General features: G+C 40.5%; 1 protein-coding gene across 1 annotated transcript in view; it reads left to right on the top strand.

Annotated features, from left to right (window-relative positions):
• Positions 1 to 11,784, top strand: part of LRPAP1 (low density lipoprotein receptor-related protein associated protein 1) — a 16,333-nt gene extending 4,549 nt beyond the window's left edge. Inside the window, exons 2-8 of the mRNA XM_009890546.1 lie at positions 4,937 to 5,081; positions 5,469 to 5,593; positions 6,986 to 7,106; positions 8,047 to 8,205; positions 8,548 to 8,630; positions 10,974 to 11,150; positions 11,463 to 11,784. Coding sequence (XP_009888848.1) covers positions 4,937 to 5,081; positions 5,469 to 5,593; positions 6,986 to 7,106; positions 8,047 to 8,205; positions 8,548 to 8,630; positions 10,974 to 11,150; positions 11,463 to 11,528 — 876 coding nt within the window. The 3' untranslated portion in view covers positions 11,529 to 11,784. The remainder of the gene's footprint in view (positions 1 to 4,936; positions 5,082 to 5,468; positions 5,594 to 6,985; positions 7,107 to 8,046; positions 8,206 to 8,547; positions 8,631 to 10,973; positions 11,151 to 11,462) is intronic.
• The last annotated feature ends 10,602 nt before the right edge of the window (positions 11,785 to 22,386 follow it).

The raw sequence follows: 22,386 nt of genomic DNA, 5'->3' as shown, positions 1-22,386 counted from the left end.
TGGGCCTCGTGGCTGCTGTGGCTCTTGTTTGGTTGTCAGGCCTGGCAGCCCCTGACCGGCAGCTCGGAGCGGGACCCGCACAGCCCCGCTCCCTGGGGGCTGTCTCAGGCCGCTGGGAACAACGGTGCTGTGTAAGGGCTTCACAGAATCACAGAATGGTCAGGGTTGGAAGGGACCTCTGGAGATCATCTAGTCCAACCCCCCCACCAGAGCACGGTCACCTACAACAGGTTGCAAAAGCTTCTCTCAGGTTATCTCCATCCCCTTTCCTGCCATAGGTACCAGTGTCATGGGAAGCGTTGATCTTCCCATGTTTGAATCCAGCAATTAGATGACATGCCCAGGAAGTGGAAGAGGGAGTGAAGTCTGTCTGGTACGGTGGAGGATCTGAGGCTGGCTCCAGCACTCGCAGCTTGAATGCTTTAGTCCTGTTCTTAAGAGGTGTGATGCTGTCATCCTGTCCTGTCTGAAGGCACTGGCCTTAGTTCCTCCTTTGCACAGGACAGGAGCTCACTGCACGGGAGGGTAACAAACCCTCCACCTTGGTAGTGATGGTATTTCATTTATACCAAGTGATGTAGTCGCATGCAAGTGGACCAGCAAATGGGTATCACCGTTCCCAGATAAGAGCTTTAATTTTGACAGTGTTACTTGAGATTCTCTCACTATTAGCTAAAAAAATGTCTAATTAAAGTGAAAATGCAGTAAAAATATCTAATTACAGTGGAAATGTTTAATTACAGTGAAGTGGAACAGCTCCAAGAACAGGGGAGGAGTGCACTGCACACCTGTATTCATGCCCTGAATACTGTGGAGCATGGAAGTTAGAGTCATGGCTGGTAAAGGTTCAGTTCTTTCAGGCAAAGAAATATAGTTAATATTAATCCTGGATTTCCTGTATCCTGGCTAGGCATTACCCAGCCTGAGAGATTGAATTAGAGGCAGGACATCACTGGCTTTAGTAAAAAAATAGAACCCTTGCCATAATGCTGCCTCCCAAAGTGCCAAAAGAAGATAGCAAAAATATTCCTTCCCTCAATGGGAGATGTGATGGAGGATTGGGCAGTGTGTGATAATGAAACTCCAGCTGTGAACTGACAGCTGAAGAAGAAACAACATGGAGATGAGAAATAAACTATGATAGTTTTGTCAGTTTCTTCTTATTTCCAGTTACAGTCTTTTTTCATTTTTGTACCTGGATCTTCTGGAATTCAAATTTAAGATGCTTTACATCATCTATGCTAAGATGCTAAAATGTAAAATGAAGTTAAGTCTATCAGAGTAAAAAAACTAAGCTTTAGTAAATTCTGTACGTGTGAGCCAGGTTTTAGAGAGGCAACGCCTACTTGGACTAAACTTGCCACCATCTACATTTCAATTTTGAGTACAATTGACACCCAGTTTGCATTTTAGAAAGTGATTTTTCGGGTAATCAGTCTGGGTAAAGTCTGGAATAAGAGGACAACTAAGCCTGTGTGTTAGATCTGCTTTGAAATACTTGCGAGTGCCTGTGCTGCACTCTCTTTGCTTCGTTTTGGTAGTGGTAGAGATAGTACTGAAAATAAGGAACTCCTTTTGTTTTTACATAAAAGATGGATTCAGCATCCACAGCTGAATGAGCAGTTCTTCAGAAAGCCAAAAAACTTTACTTACTGGGAGCCGGGAGCTGGCGAGTCAGGAGCTGGCAAGCCAGAATTCCTTCCTGTTTCCCCAAGGGAGGGAATAAGGGAAGGTTTAATCTTTCTCCAGCATCTCTTTTCATAGGTATATGTTTTATATAAAAACTTTAAAAAGTTATTTTCATACAAGAGTTCTTCTTAGACCCTAATTCTATAGTTGTTTGAACCAATGACAAACATTACATGGGTTTCACAAGGTATGTGGTTTGGCCTGGTAGTCTCTAACAGTTCCCTGTGCTGTGGTTGTTGCCGTTTGTGTAGTTCTAGCATCACTTGTTATCGGGGCTTCCTGGCCATCCCAGAGCAGCAGTGGGCTTCAGAATCTAGGTAATGTTACACCTAAAAAATTTGTAGTAAAGAACCCTTTCTTCTCAGAAGCAAGGGTGTAAGTAATGATATTGCAGGTAATGATTGTAGCCAGGTGAACAGCAATTGACTTAATTGTTGTAATGTTTCACAGTTTTCCAGCACTCGTTCCCAGAATTGCCACGTACCTATCTTGGATGTTAATGTTCAGGAGGCTTAAGGAATGTGTGTAAGGAACTTGGGGCTTTGTCATTTAATCATTAAACTTAGCTTTTCACTTCTAGTTAGTTATCCCAACATTTGGACTGATGTTAGAAAAGTGATGTGGAGGCTTACCTGTTGACATTTTTTATCTAGTGTCATTCAGGGTCCTACACGAGATGATCTTGAAGAAAGCGGTTATTGAACTATATACTTAAAATTAGCCTGTGTATTCACTTCTGTGTTATATAAATGGAACAGGCAAGGGGCTTCCAGCAGGTTTCAAAGGATTTAAAAGGACAGTTACTTGAGTTCATACTAAATGATAATCAGAAAAATATTATTGGGATTGGGAGAAATGTGAATAGAAACTTTCTTCTTTTTCCTTAAGGAGCAATAGGCTTAATGTAGTTCCTTAGTTTTTATTAAGAGTTTAAAATGTTTGATTGATGATGAGATGTCTCCAAACTTTATGTTTACAAGTTCTGATAGTCTTCTCTGGAACTTTTTAGAAAACACAAAATTGTATGTGTTTATGGTATTGCACTAACTGCAGAGAGTATCTAACATAAACTGCATTGTGTAATCTTTTATACAATAGTGTGTCTCTGATGATAAAGTCGTGTTTAAAACATTGTATTTTCGTATTTTGCAGTACTTAGGTGCTGAATTAATTGTTATCTAAGTTATTGCTGGTGATTTTTTTCCCCTGGCTTGCTCAGTCTACCTACTTGAATGCTGACATTGTACATGAGTACAAAACTGCTGAGATGATCGGTCGTTTCCTTCACAATTTATAGCAAACTTTTCACTCAGTCTTCTTCCTGAAGCATCAGTGCGCATTTCTTGCTCAGCAAAGCATTGTTACTTGGTGCCACTGCAGCAATGACACTGGCTGTGCAGGTCATCCTGCTCCACAAAAGCAAATAAGTACATGATTAAGGTTTTTTTACTTTAGCACATACTAAAAATCATAAGTAAAGTAGTTCCGTCTAACTGCCTTTTATCAGGCAGTTCCCCAAAAGTAGGTGGTAAAGAAGACAATAGGGATGCTGCTTTGCTTTAGTATTAGAGGGATCAGAGGTTTTAATGTCTTCTATAAATTTTATATTTACCTGGGATTCTAAGTACTCTAGATCTTAGCAAATTATGTCAGTAAGCCAAATGCAAGATACAGGAAGACAACTTAATTTAAAAATTAAAATTATTATATTCAGTAGCACAAGACTAATTAATAGGACAGCCTAAGCTGAAAGCAGAAACAATAATGGGCATATCTTCCTGAATTCCTGTCAGTAGGAATTTAGTGCATTAGCTCAAAATAATGACATTTTGCCTAGTTACTTTCAAATAACCTGCTGACACTTAAATGAATGGCTGAATCTTTTCAAGTATATTTCTGATGTTTAAAAATGATACTGAGTTCCGAGTCTGTTTATTAAATACACTGCTTCCTCACTGAAAATGAGAATTTTTCTAATCTGTAATTTGATTTTAATGACAAAAAAACCCCTCCAGTAAATAAGCTTGTCCTAGGACAGATCAGCCCGGGTGGTTCAGAGCTGGATCTGAGCTCCCAGGAGCTGGCTGCTCCGTGGTCAGAGGTAGAATGACTGAGACAGCTCAGGCAGAACTGTATTGGAAGTCACACTGCTCATGTTTTTTATCTCCTCTCTTTTCTGGGCTTTTCCTTACTTCACTTTCTTGTTATTAACATGCATGCACACACACACAAAAGAAGTTCTGAAGCATTAATATGATTTGTTACATTTTTTTGTTTTAAACTGAGTAACTACAGTGTCTAAAATCTGGAAGTTCAGGCTCAACTTACAGCAGTGCTGCTTAGCCAACTGCATATTAGTCATTGTCTCTGTTCCTGTTTTCTCTGTATTTCACAAATTTTCAGGCTAACCTATCATTCATTTAAATTTTTTTTTATTTTTTTTTTCATAGCTTCAGCCTCGGTATCTTATCTTTCTGTTCTGTTATGCGGGACAGGAATACCTCTAGGTTTTGTATGTTTTTAATGCATATAAACCACGTAAAGAAGTGATCTTAGAAAATTTTGCACTTTGATCATAGTAAAAATTGCCGTTGAAGTAGCGCTTTGACCTGCAAGGCCATCCTTAGTGTCCTGGTAGTCTGCAAAACCACACTGACAAATAAAATTTGCCAGCTCACTATAACTGTGTGGTTAGAAGGTAGTCCACAAGAAAGAACATGTGATGGCAATCGCATGTTGTTTGAGAATTTTGGTCATTACTGTCTTTCATGAATTAGTGAAACTGGATTGATTTAATTAATTATTGTTTTACATTCTTTGTTATCTGTACTGGACATTTTTAAGGTAGAATCATTTTTAGAAGGTGGTCCTGTTAAAAGTGGGGGGAAAATCCTAAATGCGATTTAAAATGTTGCTTGAAGGAACACCAAAGAAAGACACAAATTTTTAGCCCTTACATAATTTTGCTGTTGTCCAGGTAGCTGAAGAAATGGGAGAGAAGGCTGCATGATCACTCTTTGTTAACACTAGTATGCCAGGGACATAACCCTGTTCGTAGGCAAGAGATGTTATGTATGCAGTAGCTCATACCTTAAGGCCCTTAAATTCAGATGGATACATAACATTTGAGCAAATTTTAAAAATGCTGTGCTATACTGGCTACGCATCTATGCTGGCTTCTGAGGTGACGCTGCAGCAAGAGGTGACTCCACATAACTGAATACAAACCTTTCTCTGTTCTCGTTAGCTTCATCTCTCTGCTGTGAAACTGGCAGAGTTGCACAGTGATCTAAAAATACAAGAAAAGGATGAGCTAAGCTGGAAGAAATTGAAGGCTGAAGGGCTAGATGAAGATGGAGAGAAAGAAGCCAAACTCAGACGCAACTTGAATGGTAAGGCATATCTTTGAAAGAAGCTAAACTTAGAGACAACTTCAGTAGTAAGGTGTATCTTGGCAGAAGGATTTTAAACTTTGCATCAGACACATGCATGGTTAGACACCTGTGTTGGAACCATTAAATAACAGATTGTCTTTCCAGACACTGAGCACACACGAGTTCTTTGGAAGTCAGTAGGGAGCTGCAGGAGGCAATAGATTTCTTTGCTCCTGATGTTTTGAGAAGAGGTCATTAAACATGGGACCTCTGTGTCTTAAACTGTTAGCTTTTCCCCTGTGAGCTGCAAAATCCAGCTCTGCAAGTCAAGAATGTAGCCAGTCTCTCATCTTCCATACATCCATGGTTGGTTTTAATGTTTCTGTATCTTCAATTCCCTTGCAGTCATTATGACTAAATATGGAATGAATGGAAAGAAGGACTCTCAACTACTTGATACCAACTACATTAAAGACGGTACAGAAAGTGATACGCTAGATGATCCAAGACTGGAAAAATTATGGAGCAAGGTGAGTAAGGTTTCTAGGAACGAGTGTACGAAATCAGTGTTTCTTCATTGAACTATTGTCTGTGTCTTCTGAGAGCCCCCAGACTTGGAACTGAATATCTTTACTACTCTGCTTTTAAGTACTGGCTAAGATGCTGTGCTCTGTAGCTCCCGTCTTTGTGCCCTGAGGGCATACCACCTGCATCCAGGTCACCAGGTGTGGCAGATTCTCTTTGCCAAAGAAAACACCCGCATCAGTCTGCATGGAGGTTAAGATCCTGGGTCCACTGAGGACAGAGTTTTACCTCAGATTTCACTAAACTCATGATTTCCCTTTGTGTGACTATTACACTGTGTGGTAGTATACCTATGGTGTTTTTCTTTTTTTTTTTTTTTATCTTATTATTGTTTCTGGGCCTTTTTAGAAAGGTGCATTTAAAATAGAACCATTTCATAGACTGTTTAAAAGTGAAATGTATAGTGAGGGCTGTTAAATAAAGACTTTCCCAACCTGGTATTCAAGTGCAAATTTCCAGGATTTGCATTAAAGCATAAGAAATAGAAAGTGTACTGTTAGTCTGGGCAGTCAAAACCGGGGAAGTCATAATCTTCAAAAATTAAATAATTGAAGTTCTAAGAAACAAGTAGTCAGGTAAAGCAAAGAATTCTTACACCAGTCTAGTGCAGTGGTAGTAAAGCAGAGAAAAAGATTTGCTGGGTTTTAAAATGTTACTGTAACTAGATAGAGCTCTGGCAAGGGACATGACATTGTGTGCTTTGGGGAACAGTAAAGTGCATTAGATAGAAACATTCCCTAAGCAAAAAAAAGGGTTGGGGCTAAATAGGTACCAGAAACATTCCCTTTTGGTCATGCACTGCAGCAAGTAAGTCACCAGATTTGTGGGCAGTGCTCCAGCTGTCTGACCAGTGCTTCCCTAATTGCTAAAAAGTAGTTCAGTGAGGAACAAATCACTGTAGAGCAAATGCATGGCAGGATAAAATCTTCACTTACCAGTAAAGTAAGATTAAGTAAAGACTGTGCTTAATATCAGGCTGTATCACTCATGCAAATGGTCCCTTTACAGTTGCATATGGAGCTCCATGGCCCCCATTTCTGTATTAAATTGTTTCCCATGGAACAGAAATGGCAGACACTTTTCACTGGGTAGTCCATAGCAGGTCTAGCTTTGTAAGTCTGAAGCAAACTTCCTTTTGACGTGATTAAAGCCACCATATCGGTCGATGTCTAAATCTTGACCTCATACTAATATAAAGGGATTTAAAACAAAAGATCTTAAGGAAAAGCTGGACTTAATAATTTTCTAAATGTGGTGGGAAGTAGGAGGAAGTTTTGGCAGTCGAGTGCACTTAAAAGCACTTGGCCTGGAAAGCATAATGAGCTCGTTTCTTTCAGGCCAAGACCTCTGGGAAGTTCTCTGATGAGGAGTTGGATAAGCTTTGGCGAGAATTTAAGCATCACAAAGAAAAGATTCGTGAATATAATATTCTGCTGGAGACAGTGAGCAGAACAGAAGGTGCCTGAACATTTCTCTCATGTTTCAAGATCAGTACAACTCTTTTCTCTGCCCATTGCCTCCATTGTTTCCAAGTTTCTTTGAAACTCCTGAAGTCTGACATTTCTGTCAGCACTGCTTGCAGATACTGACATTTCCAGATACTTGCTGGGTTTAGTTCTGCATTAGCTGCCAAAAATCTTGCCAGCTAAGGAAAATGTTACCATTTCAGTTTTCTGATTCTGCCTGTGTTTCAAGCAGGGAAGCTACCATCAGATTATCAATGATGGCCGTAGTATTTTATTGGAAATTACGCAGATTGCATAGATCTGCTGCTGCAGAATGTGGTTCTAAAGTCTGCAGAACACGCATGTTTTATCTCACCAGCTGGGAGCCCAAGAGGATATACTTGAATATCTTCGGCTCTGAGCCTGAGGTGTGTTAAAGCATTGAGGATCTGAAGCCAGCTTGCTGTACTAATCCTAGCTAAAATTGTTACAGCTAAAGTACTCTAAAGCTTATAGATAGTTTGATGTTTGCATTGTAGAGTCCAAGCTGGAAGCTGCTGGAAGTCATTTCAACATCAGATGTCCTGATTGGTTCCTGAAATGCCCAGGGAAGAGGGCACAGGACTCATCAACCATCCCTATCACAATTCCTTGAGATATTGCTAACCTAGGAAAATAGGAACATTTCCTTATTAAAATCTTGGCTGGTCGCCAGTAGGGGATAAGAGGCATTCCTTTAATATCACCCTCCAGAGCACTGAGGGGCATTGATCTTAATATTGACCTGCAAAAGGAATTACTGCCTCTCAGAGTGTGGTGTTGATGCTTTATTTACACTCGGCTCAAATGCTAAGAACTTATTGTCTTTTATTCACCTGAGATTTGGGGGATTTCTGGAGCTTTTGACCTATCAGGATTTGGCCCACAATCAATAACACTTTCTTCCTCAACAGATATCCACAAAAATGTTATTAACCCATCTGAAGAGAACCTGGTGAAAGAGGAAATCTTGCACAACAAACACAGAGAACTCAAAGACAAGCTAAGAAGCATCAATCAGGGGTTTGAGCGTTTGCGTAAAGTCAGTCACCAGGGATATGATACAACCAGTGGTATGATACAGTGTTTTTTATGCTTATTTGGGATTAATTTAATTAAAAAAAAAATGAAGTTAGGAGGGCAGATAAGCGAGACAACATGCTGGGCAAGCAATGCCACTATTCAGTTCCTAGGGTGTTTTATGCTTTTTAAAAAATACTCGCCACATCAATACTATAGTTTTAAATTAAGTAGTTGGATTTTTCTCCCTTTTCATCTAGATGGTAGGCCTATTAGTAATGCAGTGCTTAATATATCTGTGTGTATGTATGTGAGAAAGCATGCTCATCTTTAATAGAAGCTGGGCACAAAAGCGTTGTGTCCAGATTTTCATTTAGTGGTATGTGTTTGTTTAGAATTTGAAGAACCAAGAGTGATTGATTTGTGGGACATGGCCAAATCAGCCAATTTCACTGAGAAAGAACTTGAATCTTTTCGGGTAAGTAGAATTCCAGTTAGATCTCTTGTGGAAAGATATTTTCCCACTTGAAGAAACACTTGATGTTACTCCGAGTGCAGCCACTTCTGTGCTGCTCTTCAGACGCCATAAAAAAGAGTCATGCTGCTTTCTTAATATTTCAGAAATATAAACATGTATGTAACTAGCCATATGCATGGTTCTGCTATAATCAGCAAAATGAAAATTCTGAATCCTGTGAAAGCAAGTGTTGCCTATTTTAAATCTTTAAAAGATCAGGCCCTGCTTGTTTGTTTCCAGTGCACCAGGTTTCCTCTCTTTACCCAATGTCTTAATGTAATTACTTCTTTGGGAAGCAATGTACTCTATATACCCAATAGTTTCCCTCTCATGCCCACCTCTTGCACTGCTAACTTCCTGTGTTGGAGCTGCGTGAAACTGGTCCAAAAGTACCAAGATAAAGATGGCTTTTCAAGGAAATACTGTAGAAATTAATTCCTGTGGGGTTCATACTGGTTTTATTTAATTCAAATTGCATTGAGATAATGTGGTTGTTGTTTTGTTTTTTTTCATCCAACTCTACCAGTTTGTCAGAATAGATTTTGATTGATAGCCTGGAGAAGTAACTCTTCAGAGCTTCTTCATGGAGTTTTATGTACTTACAATGTTGTCTTACCCTCCAAGACATGGCTAGGGACACCTTGAGCTTCTTTTCTGGGTAAGGTAATGAGAGAGTTTTAACTGCCTGGGAGAGGGATTGAAATCTGTCTCTCTTAGATATCAAAGATCCATCTTATTTCTTTTAACTCACATGCAGCTTGATTCTCTAATGAAGCAAATGTTTTAACTGCACTGATTTCAGTGGCCCTGCCTGTAAGAGTGTCAGAGGAAAGCCTGCTGAAGGCTGCAACAAGGCTTCTGCTGACCTCAATGGGACATTTTGGTCAGGAATGTACGATTGCATGAGAGGTAAATTTGGCCTTCATATCTGCCACAGTGAAAAAGAAAACCCCAATTCCATAAGCAAGAACACATATCTGCATATTAATGTTATTGTTTTAATAGAAATATTCATTCACGCAAACCCTCTTTGCCAGACCAGATCTGTCTTGTTACTGTGAGGGTTGGGACACCCTAACAAAAGTAAGACAGTAAGAATCACAGTGAAACATCTGACTATTTTAAGTCCATGAAAGCAGAATCAAAGAAATCATGTGCTGATTCCATTCAGCCTTGCTTCAGCAGCTGAAGTTGTGTCTTCTCCTGACTGGCCACAGTACCAACCTTCATAAGGGTTTCAAAATGAAAGATGCAAGTGCTGCTCTGCTGGTACATCATCTGAGAGGAGCAGCTGAAATGATTTATCAGAGCAGTAAAACCCCAAATGAGGTCTGGAGCAGAGTATGTAAAACAGACTGGGATGTTCTACAGCAAAAGGAAACTATTTTCTTTTCAGAAATGTTGAAAACAAAATCCCTTTGCTTTAAAAACTGAAGAAGATTTATTAGGATGATGGATTTCTATACATTTTTTTTTTAAATTGTCTTGAAATGAGAGGAATTTTGTCAGCCACCAGGACTGAAACACACCAGTGATCAGAATTAAGTGGACTCTGTCAAACAGAGGGATTTCACTGTAGGGTTTCTCTGAGTTTTTCTGGTTGTAATGCATAGAACTGTGGTATGACAGTTTGAACTGTTCATATCCTCTTCACAGAGAACATGTCGTAAGATGCAGAGAAACTGAATTTACTGTCTTGAAGTAGCAAAACAAGAATGGATTTTGATGGGTAGAGACATTATGCACACTTTGGTCCCCGTTGCAGTGTACCAGGTTATCTGAGGACCGTTTCTGATATGTCCCTGAACACGACAGTCTGGCCACTGTCTTTGGGAGAAACTAAGAGGGCTTTTTGTTTGTTAATTAATTCATCCTATTTCAGATTCATCATGGCAGACTGCAAACCCAGAAAACATTGGCGTCTGAGCAGAAAATTGAAAATCCAGGACCTCATTTTGAAAGGAGGCTTCTCTTAAAAATTGTCTGTCTCCCTCCCCTGCGTCCACTGGTTTTATGTATAAGCTTTTATTTGGTGCTCGCTGCTATAATTTCCTAGCACCTCACAGCCATCAGCAGTCTTCTTTTGAGGACTCTGCAGTGAGATGTTTTCAGCACCTGCCTTCAAAATTGGGTGTCTGGGTGGTGATGGTAATGTATTGTCCAGACATTCTTAAGAAACAGGGAACTGAAAAAGCTTTCTGTGCTTGACTTAGTTAAAATAGCATTAAGGATGTCTTCGCAAGAAAAGAGAGAGGAAGCCTTGGAAAGAAAATCCTGTGAAGCTGTGTGTATTTCTTGTCTTAGGAGGAGCTAAAACACTTTGAAGCAAAAATTGAAAAACACCATCATTATCAGAAACAATTAGAGATTTCACACCAGAAACTGAAGCATGTAGAAGGAACTGGAGATAAGGATCATCTGAACAGAAACAGAGAGAAATATGCCATGCTGGAAGAAAAGACAAAAGAACTAGGATATAAGGTCTGTATAAACCCAGCATACATACCTGTTGAAAGTTTGAGTCAGCAGTAGAGGGTATGTAGATTATCCAGTGCTGATTTTTCATGTGAGTTGAATGACTTCCAGAGGGGGAGATTAAGGCATACCTGTGCTCCATGTTTAGTACAGGATATGCGTAGTTGTTTTTTATAGCCATAATTCTAAAATGCCTGTGTCCTCCCTTGTCTCAGCTCTTTCTGTTGTCGCATATACTGATAGCAAAATCTGAGTATATGATATTGATAATTCATTGTCTTACTAAAATTTGTTTGATGTGTTTTGTTTTCCTGCTAGGTAAAGAAGCACTTGCAAGACTTATCCAGCAGAATCTCTCAAGGTCTTCAACACAATGAATTATAAAAGTTTGTTCTTCTTCGTGGGATCAATCTATTAACACAAAACAGAAAATGTGGTTTTTTGAACAGGATTTACTGAAGAGTCCTTCTGAAATAGTAAGGATTGAACAGGGTTGTCCTGTAAGAAATACTTTTTTTGGTCCACTTAATTGCCAGTTTTGTATTTGCACTATCAAATTAAATAATTAGATTATAAATTAAAGTTGCATATCTTGGATCATGTACATCTTACATCTGAATCAAGTAACAGCCTTTGAAATAAGCAGTCGTGTCAAAAGGAAAAATATGTCAACTCTTAGAGGATTCGTGCTAGTAAGAAAAATACTGATCTATTAGTCAGGAGAGGTATTTTGATCAATGAAAGCAAATGCTGAGGTACAGGAAGTTCAAACAGAGGCCAGAAAAGTCTTTTTATTTCAATGCCTGGCCTCATACATTTCCTACTGAAGGTAACGAAAATATTTCTACTGGCTTTGAGCAGTGGCTCAGAGCTGCACTGTATATGAATCTTTCATGCGAGTGGGGGAGGATGAGTAAGGAGGGAACAAGTATTGAGGTCAATTCACACGATTTAGTTACAGACTAACACATCTGTAGTTACTGAATGTATGTGTCCAATTATCTTGCTCATGGTTGCTTGGTTTTGTTATACTTAGTCATTAAAAAACTCAAAACAAGATATTGGTGAGGCTTTTTTTTTCTTCTCTCTCATTTAGTGAGAAGTAACCAGACCTGGTTTTTGAGCATGTTGCTTATTCCTTTAAATAAGGGGTAGTTTTGCACCATGAGAATATCTCTTATGTTCTGAATAGGCAGAAGGCTCTCTACAGCAGCTTCTCTCCGGTAGTTTTGCACCATGAGAATATCTCTATGTTCTGAATAGGCAGAAGACTCTACAGCAGCTTCTCTCTGAGTACGTATTCCAGTACCATCCCCATGATGATGATCACTTTTCCTTTTGAGACCAGATTTTTCTGTTGTGCGTGAGAACTTTGGCAAACGTTAGCCATCTGGGTTGAAATTTTCTACAATAATAATGCTGACTCTTTATTTCTAAGGGGTCTTTCACATGAAACTGTACCAGGAACAAGGTTAAGGCAAAGGTCCAGTGAAGGTAAATCATTACAGCTGCCTGGTTAAGAAGCCCTGTTACTCATGCATTGCTGCGCTGTGGTGTCCTGCATGAGGAAGCTGTCCTTGCGCCTCGCTTGCCGTACTGGTTCCATGAGAAATATTGAAAAGATCCATTCAGTCAGAATCTGCCACTCTGTGTATAATTTATCCAGTTCCTGGGTCCATGGTGGGTTAAAAGTAGTATGATTCCACACATAAAGACTATTTCATAACGTGCCAGTGATCTGAACCAAAACCATGGTAGCAGTCTTACTATGAGATTCTGGATATCTTTGCAGCAGCAAGCTGCTTTTTTTTTCTCTTTTTTTATGTAAGCTAATAGTTATTTATATTTCAGAGAATCAGTCCATCACAAAAAAAACCCGAGGCTACCATTAATATTAGCAGTCTTAGAGACAATTCAATTCACATAGTTTATGGTGTATGTCCCATTTGGTTGGTAAGCTAAAAAAAGTAAACCCAAAAATAGCTAAAACCCATTTATGAGAACTGTTTTGGTGTTTTCCTAGATGCTACACACCATTTCTTCCCCAAACTCACTTTAAGGGCTATTCAGCCTTCTTTAACACCGCAGTAGCTGTGCCTTGCAGGTTTATCTTCATTGTGATTTTTTTCAAGGTGAATGCACAATAGAAATTTACTCTATACTATGTGTGGAAGGTGCAGACCTCACTGTATGTCCTTCATTTTTCCCTTTGGTAGAGTAAAAAATAAATATATGTACCACAGGTCAGTTTGGTGGTTGGTGGCTGTAGCCTTGTTTTGTAACTTGGATGCGGAGAGCCCCACACCACTGGCTCCTGGGTGAAGAATCTGAACGCGTGTACAAAGTACATCAGCAGAGGAAAGGAACTAAGCAAAGCACTGAAATCTGAGCAGTTCCTGCTCAGCCATCCTAGCTATGTTGTACAAGAATGGAAAAGCTTTTACTGAGCATGTTAAGACATTGCTGCTCGGGGAAAAGTCTTCTGCACAAGGGAAAGCAACATGAATATCTCAGCCTACAATCAAGGCAGGCAGAGTAGCTGTATGCTCCACGCAAGAGGGCATCGCTGAAAGCTGGGTTTCAGGTGTGTACCTGAAAAAGGATATGCTTCTTGAAGAATGTCTGAAGAACTGTGGAATGGCCCAGGGGGCTGGATTGACAGAACACATAACCAGGGTCAGATCAGCAATGGTAATGGTTGTCACCAAGTGCAGAGCTGCTCTATAAGCAGAGGTGATGTCTGTACCATGCAGTGGTGGCTGTACCATGTCTTTACTCTTGAGATCTGGGAACAATGCACAGGCTAGTGAGTTGTAGTGTCTGATTTCACTCGGTTCTATAGTCTGCGCCTTCCACACATCAATATATGTACACATCAGTTAATTATTATAGATTTTAAGCATCCAAAGACAATAATCCAAAATAACAAGAGAGGGTAGGCTTTGAGACATTAAAGATTAAAATACAGCTTGAGTCACCATTCTTGAGTTTCCGTAAATAGCAACAAAAATTCAAAGCCCAGAAAAAAGATATAAATGAAATATGCTTCCAGTCCTGTACGTAGTGAAAGGTGAGTAATGGAGTTCACAGGTGAGACTGTGTGGAAGAGACAGCTGAATAGGAAAGAGCTCGCAGCTTTTAAACAGTGGTTGAACCTTCTCCTCTTCCTTAACGGGTATTTTATCTGATCCTTTTGTAATTATTCAAATTACCAAGTTCTTCAAACCACTCTGAGAAATAATTTGAAATACAAAAGTAGGAGCAAAGAAGGAGGGAAGAACTGCCTTTCTTAGGGAAAAAAAAAAAATGTTTTATGCTTTATGCAGTCTTGTCAAATTCTGCCCTGAAAAAAACCTTCCATTTAAATAAATGTGCCAGTGATTTCACATAGGACAGATTTTATTTATTAAACAGGTGGGGGTGGAAATGAGAGAGAAATAAATACACAAGGCATTAAATACAACAAAAATAACCAAATCATTCTTAAAATAAACACTGTGTCCTACATGCTGGTAGAGGAGCTCAGATCGCATCATTCTACCAAGACAAATAGGGAATGGCCACTATGCCAAGGGGTTTTGGTGCCTAATAGATCAGGCTGTAGCCAGAGTGTTTAAATTCTCCAAGCGGAGATCATTTACATTTTGTAAGCTGAGGTGTCATTTGACTTTCCAGCCCCACCTCCCAGTAGTGACCCAGTTCCTGCAGGTACAGGATCTCAGTGCTCAGGAGCTGATGGAAGCAGTATCCTTGGTAGGGATCTCCTCCTGATTCCCGGGTGTCAGGCTGTTCTGTGGGCTCCCTCTACCCAGGGTAATACAGCATTTCCACAGAAGGTGACAGGGAGCAAGAGATGGAGAAACCAGCTTGGCTTCAAGGATGTGTCTGCCTCAACAGCTGATCTCAGCCAAGCATTTAGAAGGGCTTCACGCTCTGACTGGGGAGCAGAAGGCAGCTCGCAGCTCAAGGACACGAAGCACATCTATGCGTACGCTGCCAGGATCCCAGCACGCGGGGTCCGCAGCTCTACTTAAGCAGGCGTCTCGCCCCGCTGACCCTAAAGGGAGCTGGCAGGGGCCTGAGCTCATCGTAGTTTCAGTTCTGTCATTTATGTAGTGCATGAGTTTAGGTGAATTGGTGCAGTTACGCTCCACGAAAAAAATGCAGGTGCCCAGCCAGGATGCAGCGTGCCACAGTGCCCGGAAACCAGAGCATTTCACTGGGATCCAGGCTGCTGAGAGCTCCTCTGCAGGCACTAACCCAGCACCACATCTCAAGAGCCCAAGTACAGCGTTCAGCTCAGCACTAAGCCCAACAGAGGTAACACATGGCTCACAACATTCGACATCCACAGAACTTCCCTGTCATCATTTGGCACTGCTGCGGAGAGGTATTTGTGTTTGGGGTTTGTTTAAAAAGGTGCCATTTCATATACAAAAATCTACCGGTAAGTAGTGCACAGGCAGTTCTAAAATCCTTCTTAAATGTAATATTTCTATCCATAGCATTTAGTTAGACTAGAAGAAATAAAAAAGTCATGAAATATAAGCCAATAAATGGAATAGAACATTGCTTTCAGTACAAACAGACCTACCTTTGTAACAGAGAACAGGGAGCTATGAAAGACAAAGACTGCATTTTCCATATAAGCTACGTTATCTAACAAACAGCTTCTCAATGCCAGAATCAACATTTCCAAATACAACACCCAGCTAACACGTATTTCTGGCCACTCACATGGCACCAGTTGGGAACCAGGTTGTTAATCTACATTAAAAAAAGGCTGTATGGATTTCTCTTACTAGTATCCACAGTCTTAAAATGGAAGCGTTCATAAAATCTGTCCACTTGAGCCAAAATAAATCTGTTAACTCTCATCCACAGTAAATATTTCCAGTTGAGCCATATTTGTTACAGCAATGATTGTAACCCAGATGCTTTTGTCAATAGCCCTTAATGCACTTACATACCCAAATCTTCATGTATATTATCCCACCACGCAACCGAAGAGCACTCTCCTAAATCAAAAAGAAAATAGTACACAGATTTTGATGCTTGATGTATGAATGTAAAAACAACGGATACATTAATACAGCACGTAGATACTCTGTTCCTTCACTGATGTGTGAGCTTATCAGAAACCTGCACACAATTTGAATAAAATTCATCATTTTCAGTCTCAAAGGTTGCCTGTTAAGAATTGGTCTACTGTAACTTAAACCTGCGGATTTCTGTAGGGCAAAGGGAGTGTTGGATCTAATTCAAGAAGACATCTGAACCAGAACGGTTAACTAAATGGCCTTTGCATGGGGAAAGGGTCCATTCTCCAACATCAATTCACATCCAAGTTCTGGGACTCCCATTTCCGATTCCAAATACACCCATTCACAGTGTAAAGAGTCGTCATTCATACCAGTTCCTGGGGTCATTGATGATCTGGTATTTGTTCCATTTTGGAGCTCATGAAACAAAAGGGGAGTGAGAAGAACTATGTGCAAAAAGTGACATCTCCGAAAGAAGATAATTCCGTGGCAAGAGCTTCAAAATCTGGGCTTACTGCTCATTTCATTTTCACATCAGACTCCTGGCAGTGGGAAATGCAGTCATTTTCTCCCAGTTTTTGTCAGGAAGTTTTCAGTTTATACCTTGTTCCTAATCTGTACTGAACTGACACAGATTCTTACAGGAAAACCACATTCCAACAGTCTGAGCACCTTCCACCCAGGTAAGTGTGGCCTGGAACATTTGAGTTACCCTTCTCTGAGCTCTTCTTCAAGCAGCTAATAACCGCAATCTATACAGGATGCGTATGTCTTAGACAACGTGTGCGTTAACCTTGGTTTGCTGGTGTCACTGAACCCTTACCACTGATCGATTGTTTCAGGTCTTGTGCAAACTGACCTTCATTCCCCTGCAGAGAAATGAGCTTTGCAGAACTGCAAAACAAAGGTTTCATTCATGAGTAGTTATTAATTCAGGATAAGAACATGATTTTCCAGAGATATTCTTGGGAATTGTTTTCCTTCTCATTTTATTGCCATCTGTATAAACAGCCATGCTAGAATTTTTGAAAGAAAAAAACAGCCAACGTACCCAAATAGGGCAATCAGAAAATCCACTCAAAGTGCTGCTGCAGCACGTCTCTAGGATTACAGAGGAGACAGGCATGAGCATATTTAGCCACAAGCACACACTGAGAATAAACATGAATTCTCTTCAGCTCCTTCAAACCAAGGAACGGAGCAACTCATCCTGTTCAGCTTTGACCACTTACAGCTTTCCAGTGACACCGCGGAGGCTGAGAGCAGGGGCAGGTAGTTTGGCGTTTTCACGTTGACAACCTCGCTGCTTGGCCACCACATTTTGTTTTGTCCAGTTGCTTCTGGCTCTTCCTGCACTGCTCACAGGGCAAGCGCCATGCTGGTACACAGACAGACAGGGTCCCTGTCACAGCCCAAACTGAAGATGTGGCCAGCTGCAGGCCGCAACTTGCACCTTGACAGTCTTCAACCAGACAGACAGCAATGAGAGTGTGTAAATGTGTTAAATGTTGTCAGTGTAAAGGAGGACTTGGCCAGAGATACACATGCTGGAGGGGGTATCTAGTGTCAGCAAATCTCAACAGCAGCCCACCTGGGACTTCAAGTCCCATCGCCACAGGAAATGCCTTCTCACAGCTATCACTGATCGTCTCTAGTATCACACATTCACTGTAAAAAGCACAGACATGGAAAAAATTCATCTAAGACCAGTTCCTGGGCTTTCAGTAGACCTGATGCATCTCTAGCAAATCTCCCAGCTATTGTAAATTAGACTGGTATAGCTCAACGCATAATTAGGTGCACCTTCATGTAAGGCCAGGGTGCTCTCTGTGTCACAGGAGGGCCCACCTCCCACCACCCCTCACCCAACGTACACAGTAAGCTTTCACACACTTTCCACAGAGGAGAAAAAACAGATATGGAGGATAATTCCCTCCGAGGTCTAGATGACATATACAGTAGAAACTTGAACCGTTTGCATGACTGGATGCAAGGACGGTGTGACACACTCTGTCACACGTGGAGCACGGCAGTCTGCCTCTTTAGAGTGGACACTGGCATTAACCATCCCACAGCTTCCACTCCATGCCTGGGAGACACCATGCCAGCACATCTTCTGTTTGACCAAGGACACAACAGCAACCTCAGCCTGTTCCAGGAAAGTCCGTTCCCTTGCTTCAACCTCAGTTTGTGCAAGCAGCAGCAATCCACCCAGCAGTCTCCAGCACTGGCCCAAACACTCCATTTTACAGACTCCAGTACTCTTCTGTCACCCTGTCACTGCCTTTTTCTTCCGCCCGTACAACAGCTGGCCAACAAGGACAACTTGCTTTCCAGCTCTCTGCTGACCCCTACCTACTCCTCCATCAGACTCCCAATAAGAATCCTTTCCGTGCTTCCCAATTTGTGCCCAGTACTGCTGACTGCTGGCAGTGAAAGGACAGAGTGTGGCAGCAGCCAAAGGTCAGCCTCAGGGTACATCTTCCAGCTGTAGCGAACAGAGACACTGATGTGTGATGAATGTGAGCAATTCATTACATAATAAAATTTTGATATCCAAAGGCCAGATTTCCTTCCGAGCATGCAATCTGCTCTATTTTCTGTATATGAACTATCCATAAATTGCCAGCTCAGCCCACAGATGAGTAAAATTTAACTTATACAATAGCAGGTGCTAGGGCTTTTTTTATATATATGTATATATATATTTTTTTAGGGATTTCACAACAGTATAATGTATTGTAGCGACAAATTACTGTCATGCTAAATCTGCTTTCTGATCCCACCCCCCCACTGCACATTCCTCAAATAAGTTGACGCTTATTATTTCAGTAAAATGGTGATGTTACATACGCCTCTGTGTACACAGTGGGATAATAAATCTGAATTATTTCTAGATGCAGAGAAACGTTTGAAAGCAAGCAAGTTTTAAAGTTAACTTCCACTTACCCTAAAGTTTTTGCTACACTCAAAGATCACTTGGCAGCTGCACTTTCCTAAACCTGCCCACTGCCTTATAAACCTCTGTTGTATCAGAATCCAGGCTGTGAATTGCATGCATTTTCCTGTCACTTATGTTCCAGTCATTCAAAGAAAGTCCGCAGCAGAGCTGGTTTTAATCTGTATCCGCCCGATCATCACTGTCCTAAGCCTCGGAGTAAGGCTACCCTGAAGCCCGTCATCTTTTAGGGAAAGCATGAAACTGAACTCCTCAGAACCCATCCATATTCTTTAGAAGCGACACTTTTCCTTTATTTCACTCACCTATGCTGAGAAGTCACATGTTTACAGAGCTACTCCTTACAAATATCCATTTAATAACTTCTAATTCTTCCATCGTTGCTCTGTTTTGTTTGTTCTTATTGAGATATGATGTTAAATGAACATTTCCTTTCAACCTAGATTGCAAAATAATGTTTGTAAGACTGGCCAGATGAGAGCTGAGCATCTTCCCAGATAAAAGGTGACATAAAAATGTAACAGCACTTTCACCTGAAAAAAATGCATCATTTAAACAGAAACGAGTGGCCAGCAACCCATAAAATTCTGAGCCTTCTCCCTAGGGTCATTTTAACAATAGTATGTGTGTTATCCCAGACAAACTAGAAAAGGTGCTTACCAAAGGGTGCATGTTTCAGCACCTCATAACAAAGATGTAATCAGTCATAATTCAAATTATGAGGCCACGTTTGATGGGGCTTTGAGCAACCTGGTCTAATGGGAGATGTCCCTGCCCAGGGCAGGGGGGTTGGAACTGGATGATCTTCAAGGTCCCTTCCAACCCAAACCATTCTATGATTCTACGATTCTATTAGGAGTACAGTTTTCCAAACTGCAGTAATTAAAACTTTTGTTTACAGCAGAGAGGGAAACGAGGCATTTTTCCAAGCTCTTTGCTAAAAACAACTCCTGGGGCAGATTTTCACACACGTTTAGACGCATAAAGACACCTACTGGCATTTTCCACAATTAGGTGCTGGAGCGCTATTGCGCTGGAGCGCCCAGACAACTATTTGCATTGTTGGGCAATTAAATGCCTCCAAACTCCAGCCCTCCGTCCTGCAGCACATGTTAACTTGGAGAAATTCCATCATTCAAATACTTGCCTATAAAAATGTTCCATAACAGCTTATGAACAACACCATAAAAACCACTGAAGTTGGCAGGAACCTGCTGAGTAGGGCTATCAGAAAGAAAGAGAGATGTACACAACACACTAACGGTTGTGCCCAAACACTGCACAAGCTGACAGTGTGGTTTTCTCATCACTGAGAGCACTTCTGCCATGTTAAAGTACTTTAAGAACATCTTACAGAAGAACCAGCCACATCACATTGTTTTGTTTTTCTGACAATTAATTCCTCATACTCCCGGTCAGGGCAGGAGGAGATCTGACTATAGGGGAATGCTAAATTAAAAGTTATCAAAGCCTTCATTTGTACCAGCAGATGTTACGAATCACATTTACCTCCAAAAGTGTGGGAGATCTTTCGGGTGTTTTGCAAAGAGATCTGAATCTGGAATCATCACAAACCATGTTTTAGATCACTTATGCACAAGTTTTACACAAGGCATGTGAATAAACCCCTAACTGTTCCTACATTAACAGCAGTACGAGAGTTAACCCATGGAAGCTATATGGTGAGCACAGGCCTGCTCATAGGATTATGGTTTGATTTCCATTTTCCCAAGTTTGCCACTGGAAATTGAAAACACAGTATATTATTTATTAAGGAAAACTTTTTTCTGTCAGCTCCTGCTGTTCAAATGAGAAAACTCGCATTTCTTAAACAGAAATGCCAAGCCTATAACTTGACAGGGAGGCCTGCAAGGAGCTGCAAAAACAGCCACCAATCTTTCTTTAACAGATGCAACAATAAGGTTTGGCTCCCTGCTTCAGCCTCCCAGACGTCATTTAGTGCATGAGAATATAAACTGAATTTAAAAAATAAGCGAAAGTCATCTGTTCTATTTGTCTTATTCAAACTAAGTACAAAAAGAGAAACAGAAGTCTAAAAAGTAAAATACTTAATTTGTGGAAAGCCTTATAGGATAATTATGTTGAAATTAACAAAGGCTATATGTATAAATTTCTATGCAGCCATCTAGCTAATCCTACCTGCAGTTACTATGCCATACACAAATACATGTGCACAGAGAACCACGTGCATGCACAGTTTCACAGCCCAGTTTAACCTGAAAAATGTATTTTTAAAATTGTGACGACTCCTGTAAGGCCAGCAGCAATTTGATGACCTTTACTATTGTGTCAAATTTTTACTCTTGTTGCAAGTCCAGGATCGAATGCAAGCAATTTTGACTAACGTAGAGAAAGGCAGTCTTTGTAGAGAACCTGGGTAATATATTTTCCTGGTAAATAGATTTTTGCAATAAAAATATTGCAGCTTCATTATCTATCATGGTGGAAAACACTGCATTCCAGTGCATCAGGCAAGCTATGCTCATATTAAATGTTAAATATAATTAGGTGCATAGCAAGACATTTAACCCTGCAAGTCCTCCAGTGGAAGATCCTTAATTGAATAGCAGTTCAGTTAGATAAACCTGGTCCCAAGGAGCTGTAAGTCCAGGCCGTTCCAGTTGGACTGAATATGTGTTTACAAAACAGATCCCCACTGTCCATTTGTCAAACAAGAAAAATCTTTTAAACTGGGAATCTCATAAGAAATAGTTCTTTTCCCTTCAGAAATATGCTAGGCTGATAAACAGGAAAGTACATCTTAGCACAGGACAGACAGCAATGGCAATTGTCAACTCTCAAACACGTTTTTATTTATTCGAGAGGTTTATGATATTTTACATTACTATTGAGGCTACATTCAAATAAATTTATAGGTTAAATTCTGCCTCAAAACCAAACACCTGCCTCTCCTTCTAAGTGACTTCGTGCAACCCTCACTGGCACAAAACTTCCACTCACTGATATGAACTATAATGCATATCTGAAAACCAGCATTGAGCTGTGATATTGTATCGTAAGAGGACACAGTCAAAAAATCGTAATACCCAAGGTTTCACTCCTGGTAACTTCTGGAAGCCATAGCTGATACGTTATTGCAGGCCAAAATTCTGCGTTCTTCGTAAGTACACTGCTTTGCTAGTGTAGTGTCACTGCCGTAACATTTTATTCAAATAACATTTCGTATCAGGACAAATACATTGAGCACAAGAATTACATA

Source organism: Charadrius vociferus, unplaced genomic scaffold (genome assembly GCF_000708025.1).
Source record: "Charadrius vociferus isolate BGI_N301 unplaced genomic scaffold, ASM70802v2 scaffold88, whole genome shotgun sequence".
Taxonomy (NCBI): domain Eukaryota; kingdom Metazoa; phylum Chordata; class Aves; order Charadriiformes; family Charadriidae; genus Charadrius; species Charadrius vociferus.
This window is presented reverse-complemented; position numbering and strand designations above follow the sequence as displayed.